This window comes from Furipterus horrens, unplaced genomic scaffold, assembly GCF_987537825.1.
Source record: "Furipterus horrens unplaced genomic scaffold, mFurHor1.1.pri manual_scaffold_7, whole genome shotgun sequence".
NCBI lineage: Eukaryota > Metazoa > Chordata > Mammalia > Chiroptera > Furipteridae > Furipterus > Furipterus horrens.
The window spans coordinates 38,213,523-38,229,184 of record NW_028327177.1 but is presented as its reverse complement, the minus strand read 5'-3'; the positions used below and the strand labels follow the sequence as shown (position 1 = coordinate 38,229,184).

Below are 15,662 nucleotides of genomic sequence, written 5' to 3'. Positions count from 1 at the left end.
ATGAAAAGGAGGAAGATGTTCTAGAAGAAATGATGCTGTCAACATTTCACATTAAAGAAACACATAGATATTTTATGATGTTGAAAGGGCAAAGGAAAAAAACATTGCAAGCTGATCCAAGGGGCATCTGTAAAGTATCAACAATAAAAAAGGATGCTCCCTTCATGTTGTAAGTCATATAATGAGAAGACAAGCACTATTTAACTACCTGTCATAGTTTTCTTTTTTTTTTTACAAAGATATAGGTCATTTTAATTGTTAATATTTCTAATGTTTTAAATTGCAGCATAATAAAGATCAGGTTTACTAGTTTTTGGTCATTTCCCTACATATTTATAATGGAGTAAGAGAGTTTTTAATCTTTTGACAAAAATACATAAAGGTAATAGAATGAACGTAACTTTCCTCATTGATTATTTTTTTCTTTAAGGTATATTTTATTGATTATATTTTCACAATAGTTCCATTTTCCCCTTTGCTCCCCCCTTCCAACATCCCCCTCCCCTCCCATTGATTATTAAGATAAGAGTTTGATGGCTTCAGGTGGCATGGTCACTTTCACAGTTCTGCACTACTGTGCAGAAAAATTGAGGCCTGCCTGTATAAACAGTGCTTGGAACATTCTCAAATATTGGATAGTGGAGTACAAGGGATGAAATGAATTTCAATCTAATTAAATTGAACAAACATTAATATAGACCTTGCTATGTACAAAACATTATAAATTAACTAAAGAGGGAGAAGAAACTAGGTTGATGGATGCAGAATATTAAAGCAAAGACTGGGGAGTGGGGGAAAGGATGGGAGAATATGTGGAGTTAAAGGTACTAAAAGGCTGGTAGAAAAAATTAAAATATTATAATTACTTGGAATGTTAGTGAAAAAGTCAGACATTTCAAAAAACATAGCTCATTTTTATATGATAAACTGTTTTTTTATGACATGGTTAAGAACAAAGACTTAATTGCTTACTTAACCGAACTCATTAAATGTTTGATTTGGGCTTAGTAACTCAATAATTTATTCCCTGTCTTTTGGCGTGTTTTATACACACAACTTAAATTCTCTTCTTTAAAAGGTTTATTTTCTTTTTAGTGATACATTTCTTAACAAAACTTCAATTGAGTTTTATACTTTTTGAGTTTGTTATATTTTTAGCTTTAATAATCACCAAGACGTATAAGACTGAAAAAGATGGTTATCCAAAAGGAGTATTCCTTGGGAAGCTCTCAGATTGTGGGAGTAAGCACCTCCCCTTTCTGGGAAGACTTCCAAGTGGGAGGACTTTTTCCACAACCACAGCTCTAAGTCTTCTGAGAGCTCCGTCCTTTACACACCCACCACAGCCTCCAAGTATTAGACTAACCCAGCTCGCAGTCATCAGCTGGTTCTTAGAAAATAACTGCCTTCCCTTAAGTCTCTTATTTCTATTTTTGGCTATTGAATTATCTGCAGAATACATCTGAATCACATGCCAGATTTTGGTACCAGGCCACCACTGGAGCCCAGTATAGATGGGCGGAGTCATGTAACGGAGGTGGTTTTTCTGTGTAATCAGGCTGGGCCAGGAAGGCTGAGGTTTCACACTATATAAGAGCAGAAGAATACTGTGGCTCACCGGGGAAATGAAGCAAGGTTTTCTCTTTCTCCTCTCCCTCTCCTTGCCTCTTTTTTCCCTTCCTTCTTTTTCCTTTCCTTTCCTTTCCTTTCCTCTTTCCTTTCTTTTTTTGTTTCTTTCTTACTCTTTTTTTTTTTTTTTTTTTTTTTTGAGGTGCTACCTTTCTGTAACAAGATCAAATTAGATCCACTTGTACATTATACTTCAAAGTTGGGAAGAACTTTCCATTTCTGAACATTACTGTCCCAATTCTCCTGTGGATCATATTCTCACAATCCCTTGCTTTATTTGTGGTCTACTAATGAATTAAATAGCATACAACCACTGATTCTAAAATACCTGTAGGAATAGATGTCTCAAGCATAAATGAATGTAGTTTGAGAATAAAATGTATTCAGTTTTGGCTGGGTTAAATATTCTTGTTTTAAAATAATCACATTTAGTTCTATTTAATATAAAAAATTGGAAAATTGAAAAAGAAACATAAACAAGAAAATAAAATCACCCACAATCCTTTTAGCATTTAATGTATTTCTCATGTATATGTATGTCATATAGATTTTACAACATTGAAATGATAATGTCCATGCTGGTTTTATTTATTTATTTATTTTGGTGGCTATAGCAGCATGTCGTGGACAGTTTCTCACATCAATAATGACTACTCTAAAATATTTTATTAAGTCAGGGCTATCATTCATTTCCTTTATAACTTCTCCTTTGCTTTTATGCTTGGAAATGTCTTCCCCACTTTGAAATCAAATAAGTATTTCTGAGTTACTTTCTAAGTATTCTATGAATAACAACTATTGTCATGTTTCCCCCAGCAATGTAAAATTATTCGAGACAAAAATTAAGTGCTGTACATAACTCTGGGCCATTTAGTACCAGCCATGGCTTGAGATATTCAATTCAGGAAACTGACAATTTCAAACTCTCAGAAGTGAACAAGGCCCCAAATTGCCTCATTCAATTGGAGATGATCCTGAGATATGAAGCAAATACTATTCCATATGTATTGGAAACAAAGAATTAAGTAGCCTTTCCATGGTTAAAAAAAAGAAAAAAGGGCTGTGGCTAAACATTACTTGGCTACCCTATATAAAAGTCCAACCATTGTTAATATAATCAAAATGGTTTGTGCAACATCGGTGTGACCTGGCAGCAAAGGAGAGTGGACTGGAATGAGCATGCATGAACCATGACAACTTCACTGTACTATTCAGTGGGGGTGGTAAAAGCCTTTGAATGAGCATATGAACTGTGTGGCTGTTGCATTCAAAATGACTGAGAAGTCATCAAATTTTGCATTAAGCTTGAATATTCCACTGTGGAAGCTATTCAGGTGATTCAAAAGGCCACAGCTATGGGCAACTGGTGATTGGCAGCTTCATCACGACAAAGTGCCTGCTCCTGCATCACATCTTGTGCAGAGTTTTTTTGCAAAACATCAAATCACCCAGGTGACTCAGCCCCACTATAACCCAGATTTGTCACCCTGTGACTTCTGGCTTTTCCCAAAACTAAAATCACCTTTGAAAGGGAAGAGATTTCAGGCCCTCAATGAGATTCAGGAGAATATGATGGGGCAGCTGATGGTTACTGGGAGAACTGTGTGAGGTCCCATGGTGCCTACTTGGAAGGGGACTGAGGCATTATTGTCCTGTGTACAATGTTTCCTGTATTTTGTATCTTCTTCAATAAATGTCTTTTTCATATTACATGCTGGATATTTTCTGGACAGACCATTGGGTGTGTCTATATTACTATGTCTGAACTTGTGCCAAAACTTCAATGGTGAACTGTTACACTCTTTCATTCTTTCCTGTTTCCTCTTATCAGATTAAGTAATAAAACAAGAAAAGTACTTAGAAACAGTTTTTTTAATGGTGGGCAAAAATCACTGATATTTATTCCTGGATGTCTTCTGCCCAATTAAGCCTGTGAATCAGATATTCAATCATTTTAGTTGCTCACTGAATTTCTTTAATCTCTCATCAGAGAGTAGTTCATTCTTTTGGCCCAAGAGAATAAAGTTGCAGGAGAGTAGAATTTTTGATGGTCCTGCCTTTCCCTTCTCATTATCCAGTATGTTAATTATGCCTGGCCTGGTACATGGTAGGCACTTAGTGATTAGTTGTTGAGAAAATTAATCATTTAACCTGCTTAATGTAGTGTTGTGTTAGGTTCTTCCCTTTAAATTAATGTACCTGTCGGCACTTTAGTTGATGTTCCCCAATTTCAATGAATTCATCACTCTCTTGGGCATCTTGTCATCTTGGGCAGATTCTATACTTTCATCCCCATATCAAGCCAATCACCAATTCCTAAAGGCCTCCTTTATAGGTGCCACCTTTTGTGTTTGTGTCTCATCTCCCCAGTAGAATTGTAAATAAATTTTGGAAAGGGTTCATGTCTTGTACATTACAGTACAGTACTTATATCATTACAGGACTTAGCAAGCTACCTTCCCATGAAAAGAAGTGCTCAATAAGCATTGAGTAGAATAAATGAATGAATTAATAATTTTTCCTTTGGACCATATCTATGCTTTCTTTACTTTCCATTCCTACAGCCACTCTTCCTGTCTGTGTATGGATTCACTCCGGACTCTTTCTTACATGGACTTATCCATATATCATCGCCTTTCATCTTTAAACTCTCTGACAATGACATATGCTTTTTACTGTATATCAGTGTTTTTGAATTTTATTTTACTTTATTGGACCAAACTCTGTCTTTCAAAGCTCAGTGTAACTTTTCAGTCAGTCTTATACTGAATTAAAATCTACTCATACAGACATCAGGCTTTGTTTCACAAATCTACAACCACACATATACCATGTTCTCAACACTAGTCTTTTCTCTATTTTTGGAACATACTTTTATCTCCCTGATCAAGTTCTTATTTCTCAATCAAGGCCTAACAAGACTCACCTCCTCCACAAATCTTCCTGAGACCTTGTCTTCTTCCAAAACCTCGTGGGTTTCTCTGATTCTTGAATTCCTTCAGCTACTATAGTCAGTACAATTTAACCCCCAAAGATATACTGTTTTATGTTGCTTATTATTGTTTCCTGCACATAAATATTTCTTCTTAAATAGAATGTAGACTACTTGAGTGCAGAGACCATGAATTATGCTCATGCTGACTCATAATGCTAGCAGAGCACTGAAAATGTAGTGCTCACTAAGAAATTGTTGGACTGGTCAATATAAATATCTTCTAGGGAAGCCCTATTTAATTCTAAAAACAACAGCTTTATTGGAAAATAATTTACATATCTTATAGGTCACCCTTATAAAGTGTACAATCCAGTGTTTTAAAAATATACTTAGAGTTGTATAACTATCACCCTTACATAATTTAAAAATATTTTCATAATCCAAAAAGAAGACTCAAATATTTTAAGTATCAATACTCCAACTCCCTCAACTCCTCAGGCAACAGCTGATCTACTTCTGTCTTTATAAATTCATCTATTTTGGAACATTGCATATAAATGGAATCATGTAATATGTGGTCTTTTGTGATTGGCCTCTTTCACTTAACAGTGAATTTAAAGTTTATCAATGTTGTAGCATGTATCAGCACTTCATCTCTTCTTTATTGAGATGTAATTAATGTAACGCAAAATCCACCATTTTAAAGTGGATAGTTGAGTGATTTTTAGTATATTCATAATGTGCAATTATGATTACTATCTAACTCTAGAACTTTTCCATCACCCCCAAAAGAAACAGCATACCTGTTATTAGTCACTCCCAATTATCCTTCTCCTTCACTTCCTGGCAACTACTAATCTACTTCCTGTTTCTATGGATTTGCCTATTCTGGACATTTCTTATAAATGGAATCATACACTAGGTGGTCTTTTGTGTCTGGCTTATTTAAGTATGTCTTCAAGGTTCATTTATGTTGTAAATTGTATTGTACTCCATTTCGTTTATGGCTGAATAATATCCAATTGTATGGATACAGTATATATACAAGTTTCTAGGTGGATATATGTTTTTATTTTTCTTGGTTATATACACAGGAGTGAAATTTTTGGGTCACATAGTAACTCTATGTTTAACTTTTTAAGGAACTATTCAATTGTCTTTAACCTGTTTTTTAACTGGGTAGTTTTGTTTGCTTTATATTTGAACTTTTAAGTCCATTACTTTAAAGCTTTCTGAGTGTCCCCTTTCCTAAGTATCTACTTGTTGTCTATTTTCTCTTCCCTGCTCTCTGTTTGCCCTCAGATTTAAGTCCCTATTCTGGTAAATAGTATCAGTTTGCTTCTGCACAAAGATAACCTCCAAGATCTGTATAATTATCTCTTTGATGAATTTTGTGCCTGTATCATCTCTCAGCCCATGATAAATTTAAGGAAACTTTATCGCCAAAAAGTAGTGTTTCTTAAAGCTCCTTTGGTTTCGTGGTGAAGGGGCATCTGTAGTACACATTTCATTAGTAAGTCTACCATGTCTGCTCCCCCAGCCCCCCCCCCCCAAACCCTCATAGTACTATAATTAGCAATGGTTCTGCTAAACTGGTATAAACAAGCACTGAACAAGAGAAAGATTTTGCAATCTAAGCATACCTCCATTTGTTTATTTTGCTTATAAGATATAAAATTTCATGATATTGATAAAGATCAGATTACTGGGGAAGAGTAGGGAGGGGCCGTAGGAGGAGGCAATGGTAAACAGTCTAGGGCAGGGTTGGCTGAGAAGCTGAATGTCTCCAAAGTGCATGAAATTATGGGCTAGAAGATTTGAATTAAAAGAGGGCTAGCTAGCTAGCTCTCTGGCTGGCTCAGGCTTGGGCTCTTGGGCTCTCTCTCTTACTTGAGGATGCCTGGATGATTGTGCTGCAGATGCCTGCATTTCCCAATGGATGGTATTTTGGATGGGAAGGAACTCCAGGCACCACCTAGGGTCGGGCTGGTCTGCAGAGGGTGGCAGGGTTTTTTTTCTTTGGGTGTTCTAGAGGGGACAACTTCTGAGGCAGAAGCCTGCTGTTCTTCCAAAATTATGTAGCTTTTGTATCTTAGGTTGTTTTAGTTTGTAAAGTAACCCTATAGAAATGAAATAACTGAAAACAAGGGTAACATAACTCAGGTGTCAGAGTTTAGCCTTTACTGGTAGGCTGAAGAGATTAAAAGCTGTGACTTGATAGGTTTAAATTGACTGCTTTTGAATAAAGACTCCTTTCCTTTATCACCAAACCTTTGTCTCTTGAATTTTGCCTAGAGGGTGGCAGCAGGCAGCAGGACCCCAGCTGCTGTTCTGTAACAATATGAATACTAGGAAAGAAGAGAGGTGGCAAGTATTGAAATCAAAAGGGATGGCTCTATATTTTTCAATATAATTAAATGATTTTTAACTTAAAAGACAAAAGCCCAAAGGATTTAAAAAAAAAATTAAATCCTCACCCCATTAGAGAGAAAGGAAGGGAGAGAGAAACATCAGTTTTCTCCTGTATGCAGCCTGACCAGGGATCCATCCTGCAACCTAGGTATGTGTCGTGACTGAGAATCAAATCCACAATCCCTAGCCTTTTGATGTACAGGATGGTATTCCAACAAACTGAACCACCTGGCCAGGGCAAAAAGGGAAAAAAAAAAAAAAAAAAGATAAAAGCCCAAAATTTTATTGTGCATTTTGCATTTAAAAAAGACCTAAAAACCAGCAGCTACATGTGGAGATGATGAATTCATTTGAGCAATTTTCAAAATGACTAATAAAGCCCACAGTACCAGAGCAAAAGAGTGGACTTCCCTACCATGTTCCTCACGTTGTGGGGAAGCATTTAGTCATTTAGCATTAAATATAAATGTTTGTTGTAGGATTTTTGTAGAGGTTCTTTGTAAAGTTGAGGAAGTTTCCTTCTATTCCTATTTTAAAATATTTTATTATATATGTGTTGAATTTTGTCAAAGCTTTTTCTGTATCAGTTTATAAGATTATATGATTTTTCTTTCTTCTTTAGCCTGTTACTATGGTAGATTACAGTGATTAACTTTCAAATACCAAACCAGGCTTGCATCCCTGAAATAAACCACAGTTGGACATGGTACATAATTATTTTCATAGATTGTTAAATTCTATTTGCTAGTATTTTGTTAAGGATCTCTGAATCTACTTTCTCTGAATCGATTTTCATGGAAGATATTAATCTCTAGGTTTTGTTTGTGTTTTGTTTTACTGTCTGTCTGATTTTGATATCAGAGCAATTACTAGCTTCGTAAAATGAATTGAAAGTTTTCTTTTCTTCTATTTTCTAAAAGAAATTGTGGAGAATTGTTGTGAGTTTTGTTTGAACATTTGATTGAATTCTTCAGTAAAACCATCTGGGTCTAGAGATTTCTTTTTATCTTTTCCTTTTTTTTAAATTTTAAAATCATGATTTCGGTGTCCTTGATAGTAATAGCAATATTCCAATTATCTGTTTCATAATGAATGAGTTGTGGTGGTTTGTGTTTTTCAATTTATTGATCCATTTTGTCTGAGTTGTAAGATTTATATATGTGTAGAGTTATTCATAGTCTTGTCCTATTATCCTTTTGATATCAGCATGGTCTATTTAATTTCTAATACACTGTACTGGTAATTTTATCTTTTTTTTTCCTTTGTCTTTCTTGCTGGAGTTTTGTTATTTTCACTGACATTTTCGAGAGCCATCTCTTTATTGCACTGATTTTTCTTTGATTTTGTTTTCAATTTCATTGAGTTCTGCTCTTATCAATTAATTACTTCTACTTTCTTTGGTTTTATTTTCTATTCTTTTTGTAGATTCTTGAGGTGGGAGCTTAGATTATTGTTTTGAGATTTTCCCTCTTTTTAAATGTATATATTTTATGCTATAAATTTTTTCTCTCAGCATTGCTTTAACTGTGTCCTGACAATTTTGGTATGTTGTATTTTCATTTTCATTTAGTTCAGTGTATTTAAAAATTTTTCCTTGAGATTTTTGTCTTTGACCCATGGATTATTTTGAAGTATGCTAATTTCCAAGTGTCTGGAGGTTTTCCTGTTATCTTTCTGCTATCAAGGTCTAGACTGATTTCACTGTGGTCAGAGAACACAGTCTGTATAACTTTAATTCTTTTAAACTGTGAAGGTCTGTTTTTTCACCCAGGATATGGTATACCTTAATATGTTCCATAGGCACTTGAAAAGAATGCATTCTGTTGTTATTGGGTGGTGTGATCTATAAATGTTGTTTAGATGCTGCTGGTTGATGGTGTTGTTGAGTTCTTTCATATCCTTGATGATTTTCTAATCCTCTTTATGATGATTATTTAAAAATACCAAATTGCAGATACTACTACTAAACATTTCTGAAGTACTCATTATATGCCAAGCACTTAAGACTTTTACATGCATTATATCATTTACTCATCCCAGTAACACAATGTGTCACATATTATTTTTTACTGAGGATCAGAGAAGTTAAGTTACTTGCTCACCATCCACAGCTAGTAAATGGCAGAGCTGGCATTCCAGCCCAAGGCTCTTTATTAAATGTGTGTGCATAACCTCTATGCAATCTGCTGTTCTATCAGAATCCCAGGGTACTTGATACATTTTTTTTCAGTTCAGATTTGAGTAAGAATTTAAACACTATAGTGGGGGCTATGGGGAAAGTCCCACCAAGGTATAGCAAGCAGCCTCTCAGCTAGTCTCCAACGATTCTCACTTCTCCAGTAGTTGAGCTCTTATGTAATGCCCTCCCCTTGAATATGGTCTGGACCTAGTGGTTCACTTCTAATGGACAGAATATGGCAAAAGTGATGGGATGTCCCTTCTGAGATTAGGTTACAAAGGGATGGTGGTTTCCATCTTGGGCCTACTCTCTCCCTTGTAAGTTCTGAGGGAAGACAGATGCTGTATTGTGAGCTGCCCTATGGAGAGGCCCGTGTGACAGGGAACTGATGTCTTTGGCTTACAGCCAGGGAGGACCTGGGACTGCCAGCAGCCATGTGAGTAGCAGCCATGTGAGTGAGCTCAGAAGCAGATCCTCCCCCGCACAAGCCTCTAGATGACTGAAGCTTCTGTAGCCTTGTGAGGGATCCTGAGCAAGACTCATCCGGCTACCTGGGCCTGGATTGCTGACCCAGAGGAGTTATCTTTTTTTTTAAGCTGTTGATTTTGGGGAAAAGCACCCAAGAAAGAGAAAAAGCAAAGGTAGGAAGCCAATCTTTAGGTGTCTGACACTACACTCTCTTCGTGGGGTTGGAACTTCAGGGAAAGCAGGAGATGGTAAAGACCACTGACAGATTGGAGTAAAAAATATAAGGAAAGAGGACCTCTGTCCTGTTTACCATGTGTCTGAGGGGACATTCCCTCATGTGTTCCTGTATGCCAGTAAGGGGCAAACACAGGAGTGGAGAATCAGAAGAGTGGCATGTGTTAGCTAAGAGAGGGATAGACATATCATCCTAGAGTCTCATGGGAGGCAGAGAACCCACAGGTACCCTGGTGTCCCCAGAGGGAGCTGGGGAGCTAGTCATGGGACCTGTGTGGTGAAGGGGAGGAAACCTGTAGAAGGGGTACTGTTTGGAGCCCCTCTAAGACCAGTCACCCCCTGCCTTCTTTGGGAGACTAAGGATTTAACAAGGGACTGAATTAGTGTGTAAGAGATGATGTTCCAGTGCTTGACAGGTTTAAGGTTACTTACATCTTTAAATTGCCTATTCCCTCTGCTTCCAACACCACCATTAGTGGAAACGGGGGCTTTAAAGCAAATGAGAATATTTCTTACAAGCCTGTAATGACCCACTCCAGTCACTGCTACCACATCTCTGTCACACTTTGGCAGCCCCACTCCTTCCACCAGGCCACTGGGACAAGTGACCTTAGGCCTTCTTTTTTCCATTCCTAACTCAGATGGAAAATGTAAGTGATAAAGTGGAGGGGTAAGCAACAGTCATAAACAGAGAGTGAGAGAGGTGTGGGAAGGGCAGCAGGGGCTCAGAGATGGCTAAACATGCCTGCATGCCTGCTGATGGCTGGTGGAGAAGGGCAAGGCCTTTCCTTGACTTATCTTCGGTGAAATGGCACCTGATCATAATTGGCGCTTCTTGCTATTGTGCCAAAATCAACCACTATCAACTGGCAGGCACCGTATGTACGTCTTTCTTTTTCTGTGGTTACACTGTGTCTTCCTCTTCCTTGGAAATTTAGTTGTTATAGAGCTGCCGTATATGGCTGTACAGATTGTGCATTGCATAAATCCAGGTGGTATTGTTCATATTGCATGAGATGATTTGACAAGTCATCTCTCAGAAATCTTTCCACATCATTACCATTGGATTCTCATTATTCCCGTCCATTAACAAATATTTGAAGATCTATTAAGTGCCAGGTGTTGTTCTGGGTGCTGGGGACTTGGCAATGAACAAGATAAATAGAGTCTCTGCCCGTAGTACAAAAAAAGATTGATAACACTGTGAACATATAAAGAAAGTTTAGGCATTGTAAAGAAGAGGCTGCACAGGTGGGGGTGAGGTAAAATATTTGGGAGATAATTCCTTATGTCCTTCAATAATACACAGGACCATGGTCTGTAAGCCATTAGTGTTCTGTACTTTACCAGTTTTTTCCTCTTTTTCAAACTTGAGACAGCAGACAATATGATGTATGTATACAATGGATATTTAATACAAGGTAATAGAGTTAATTTCATATTAGCTTTTGCATTTGTCCTACTAGGGCAAAATGGTATTTTAAAGAATATGAATTGCTCAATACACTGAGTGGGAATAGTTTGAAAAATTTATTATTACATATATTTATAAAATTAAGGTTACTTTTATGGGTTTGGTAGTGGCAGAGGCAGATTTTACAAGTTTAGTACATTCTTGACATTTGTGAGGGATATTTTCCCAGACTAGGAGAGTCCTCAAAATCACAGACCTCACTAGGGCACATAATTTCTCCATAAAACACAGTGAAATAGAACTAAAAATGTAAAATATCTTTTGTATCCTTAATGGTTCTCTATGAGTATAGGGCTAAAAATATTTGTAGGGTTATTCTTTGGCTTAGAACCTTCATATCCTTAGACTTCTTTATTTTCATTACCAGTACTAGTTGTTGGTTTTATTTTGAGTCTTTTAAAAAAATAAGAAGTCAAAGTTTAAAAAAAACCCATGAAAGTCATTGCATTCTTGACAAAGGATAAAAAAATAGCTGAACATATTAAGATGTTGGTTCATGAGGTTGGCCCACTCTTGGGATATGGGCCCACTAAATACACTAACCTAAAGAAGGCTTTGGAAAATGAGAAATCACTATGAGTCATTAACAATTAGTCACTGAAAAGTACTGATATTGAGAATGTTAAACCCACAGATGTTAAAGGTCTTTCATAACTAAGTCACATATCCATAGCAGGAGAAAAAAATGCAATCACTTGTTCGTCTTTTTATTTGTTATAGCGTATGTGAGATCATTTTGACAGAGAAGACGAGTGATGGAGAATTTTCCAAGCTGAATAGTATATGAGAAACAGCTCTAGAGCACCATAAATTTGATTGTTAGCCTTTTCCATATATCATCTACCATGGTTGGGTCCTGCTCTGTCACAAATTCATAAGTGCTCTGAACCTCAGGTTTTTCTCCTCTATGAGGGTTGGTAATTCCAACCTTCACGGTCAGAGGTGAGGGTAAACTGAGCCAGGGTTATTGAGAGGTCTTTATAAACATGAAAGCAACCCACAGAATCAAGGTGTTATCATTCGAGCAGGTATCACTGGCTTCACATTCCCAATTTTGTTACTTGAGCAGAATAAAACACATTGGAACCACCGACGAGCTGAAACAGACCTTGTGTAAAGAGTTTAACTTACTTCTTTCACAAACCACTGACAAAAGGCAGGACCAATCCATTCTCTTGCATGAATACCACAGTCTATCCAGACAGCTCTTCTGTAAGCGCGTGATCTGCCCAGCTGAAAACAAGTAACCGATGCAGGCTTTTATTTTTGGATTTACTGACCAGCATAATTTAATAAGGTTTCAGCATAATTCTTCGCTATACTTTGTTTCATTAGGTAACCCATAAAAAAGGAGAGAGAGATTCCCTATTTTAGAAGTCCAGGCTTGTTTATGCAGAAAAAATAAATTTATTGCCCTAATTACAAATCAAAGAACTGGAAAATGCACAAGGAAAATGGCAATTCCTTTAATAGGTTTGCTTCTCTATTTCAATATGATAGGAGGGGGGACCCCCCAAAACCCCAGAATTATCTTCTAGAGGGTGGGGCCCTTGTACTACAGGCTTCCCCTGCTAGGTTAGTGTTCCAGGAATGCATTTGTATCAGAGTATTAGCTGGCATTGTGAGAAGCTGGGTTCGACTTCAATGAATTTTTTTTTTTTGAAGTCTCTTTCATTGCATTTGCCCATTCATGATGGGTGATTTACAAGCACACCTGCCCACACTGCACTGAGTGTTCAGCAGTTTTTGATTTAAAACAGCATGATCCTGTGCCCCACCCTCCCTATTTACCCCCTCTCACCGGGAGTGACTTTTTTTGTTTCCCCGGATGAAAAAGTCCTCAAAGGGAAATGTTTTGCTGATGTGGAAGAGGTGAAACAAAAAATGGCAGAAGCACGAAAGGCATCATAATTGACGAATTCAAAAACTGTTTTAAGCAGTGGAAAATAATGTCTTTATGGGTGTATTACAATAAATGGAGAGTATTTACTTTGAAGGAGACTGAAGTTTAAACATATAAGAATAAATACACAAATTTTTATAAATAAATTTAGTTTCTTTTGGTCCCCCCCCCCTTGTATGTGACTGTTAAGTAAAAAGCCATTTTTTTTTTGCCTCTCCTCCATCCAAGGAATCAGAAATATTCCCAAGGAATCTGTCATAAAGAATTAGCTATGTTTTATAGGTGGAGAAAGTAAAATTTGATTTCAACACAAAATGGAAAAATACAAAACTTGAATTGTAGAACTGACAAATTTTCCTCTATAATCCTGTTATAAATATTCCTTATAACCTTGTTTCTAACCCAGTAATCAATAGGTGGGTCTTGACATATTTATAAGGTGTCTCATTTTCATTTATTCATTAATTTACTCAACTTTCAGGAAATTTTTTTCAATGTCAGACACTGTACTCAGCACCAGAGATTCAGAGATGAAAAGACAGGACTTATATGATAGTGAGGACAGCAGATATATCAACCATTAATCAGTATGATGTGAGTATGCATAAGTTATTTTGGGAACACGGGGGTGTTCTAGAACATGGAAACATGTCTAATTTTCCTGAAAAATGAAAGAAGCTTCTCAAACGAGGAAACAACTTCTTGAGCATTGCAGTACTTGAGCAAGACTGGAAGCTTGCCAGGCAGACAAATTGGAAGAAGGCATCACAGGCTTGGAAAAGAATCTGAGCACATTATATTTGAGGAACTGCTTCTCAGTGAGAGAGGAATGGCAGATGAAGATTCCCAAATACTACGTAAAAGAGAGAAGGCTTCATCCTGAATTCCATGGGAGGAATGTGTGTGGAGAGGGGGGCGGGGAGGAGAGCTCACATGGCCCACAGTATGGAGATGGGTTAGAGGAGCAGTTCTCAAACTGTGGGTCATGACCCCTTTGGGGTTCAAATGACCCTTTCACAGGGGTCGCCTAAGACCATTGGAAAACACATATATAATTACATATTCTTTTTGTGATTAATCACTATGCTTTAATTATGTTCAATTTGTAACAATGAAAATACATACTGCATATCAGATATTTACATTATGATTCATAACAGTAGCAAAATTACAGTTATGAAGTAGCAACGAAAATAATTTTATGGTTGGGGGTCGTGGCATTAGGAAGGTTGAGAACCACTGGGTTAGAGGATGGGATGGTCTAGAAAGGATGTTCAGTACTGAGGCCATTATTGTGATAGTCCAGGGGGAATAGATCTAGACATGAGTGAGGACAAAGAGAAGAGGTTGGTGCAGATTCAAAAAGATACTTAGAAGGAAAAATGAATATTCCTAGTGGTAGATTTAAAGCAAGTGGTTAAAATAAAGGAGAGGAATTTAGGATGATATGCATGTTTTTACACTCCGAGCAGTGTGGTGCCATTCTGAGGAGAGGTGCTTTTGTGACTCTTGAGAGTGTAAAGCAGCAAATGATACATGAATTTTAAAGCTTCAGAGACTGGACTCCACTGAATAGCAGTCTGGAATGATTGTTGAGACCATGGGGTGAATGTGCCCAACCAGAGATTGTTCGTAGAATGAGAGCACATCTAAGGATAGGATCCTGGGACAGCCAGAACCTAAGGAGAGGATAAGCGATGAGGTGCCAGAGAATGAGACCTTGGGGATGGTCAGAGAGATGGGAAGGGTGCCTAATGGCCATCGTTGACCTTGGCAAGAGGAGCAGTGCTGGTGCAAAGGCAGTGAATCAAGGTCTGAATAGGAGGGGAGAAAATACAGAGTGATGTTTTATTATAAACTTTTTAAGTGTTTGGCTAAGATGTAATGCTGTAGATCAGACTAGAAAAGAATGCAGGGTCAAGGGCTAGGAATGATGCATACCTTCTTACACATTTATGTAGTTCTATATTGGTTTATCTCACATAGCACCAACTCACAAATAATTTTGAAGGCCATTATTTTTTAGGTGCATTAATAAGTCTGAATATGTTAGTATTCTCTGGAATACTCAGTGGCAAAAATTCAATATGACTTGAAAACCTAAGGGAAAGCTTTTTCTTAAATTATAAGATAATATTAAATATTAGATATTATGATAGACCATTTCATTAATTTTACCCATAGGTCAAATTTAGAATGATTGTTCAGTAAATATTTTAGTGAGTAATTTCCTATTTTTACCTTTAAAATGAAAAGAGATCTTCCCTCATATGATTTTCCAATGGAGAACATGTGAATGAGGCCTGAATGAGTATTATTCAGATGGTGCATCCAATTTTGAATCTAAAAGTAAATAAAAGTCATGTCAGACTCCCATAATTACAGAGCTTTTAGAGAACAAAAGGTAACAAGACAACAATAGGTCTCA

At 37.0% G+C, this 15,662-nt stretch overlaps 1 protein-coding gene across 1 annotated transcript in view; it reads right to left on the bottom strand.

Annotated features, from left to right (window-relative positions):
* Positions 1-15,662, bottom strand: part of CPA6 (carboxypeptidase A6) — an 85,993-nt gene that overhangs the window by 44,212 nt on the left and 26,119 nt on the right. Inside the window, exons 3-4 of the mRNA XM_090284895.1 lie at positions 15,476-15,577; positions 12,463-12,564 (exon numbers count right to left, since the gene is read on the bottom strand). Of these exons, the coding sequence (XP_090141021.1) occupies positions 12,463-12,564; positions 15,476-15,577 (204 nt within the window). The remainder of the gene's footprint in view (positions 1-12,462; positions 12,565-15,475; positions 15,578-15,662) is intronic.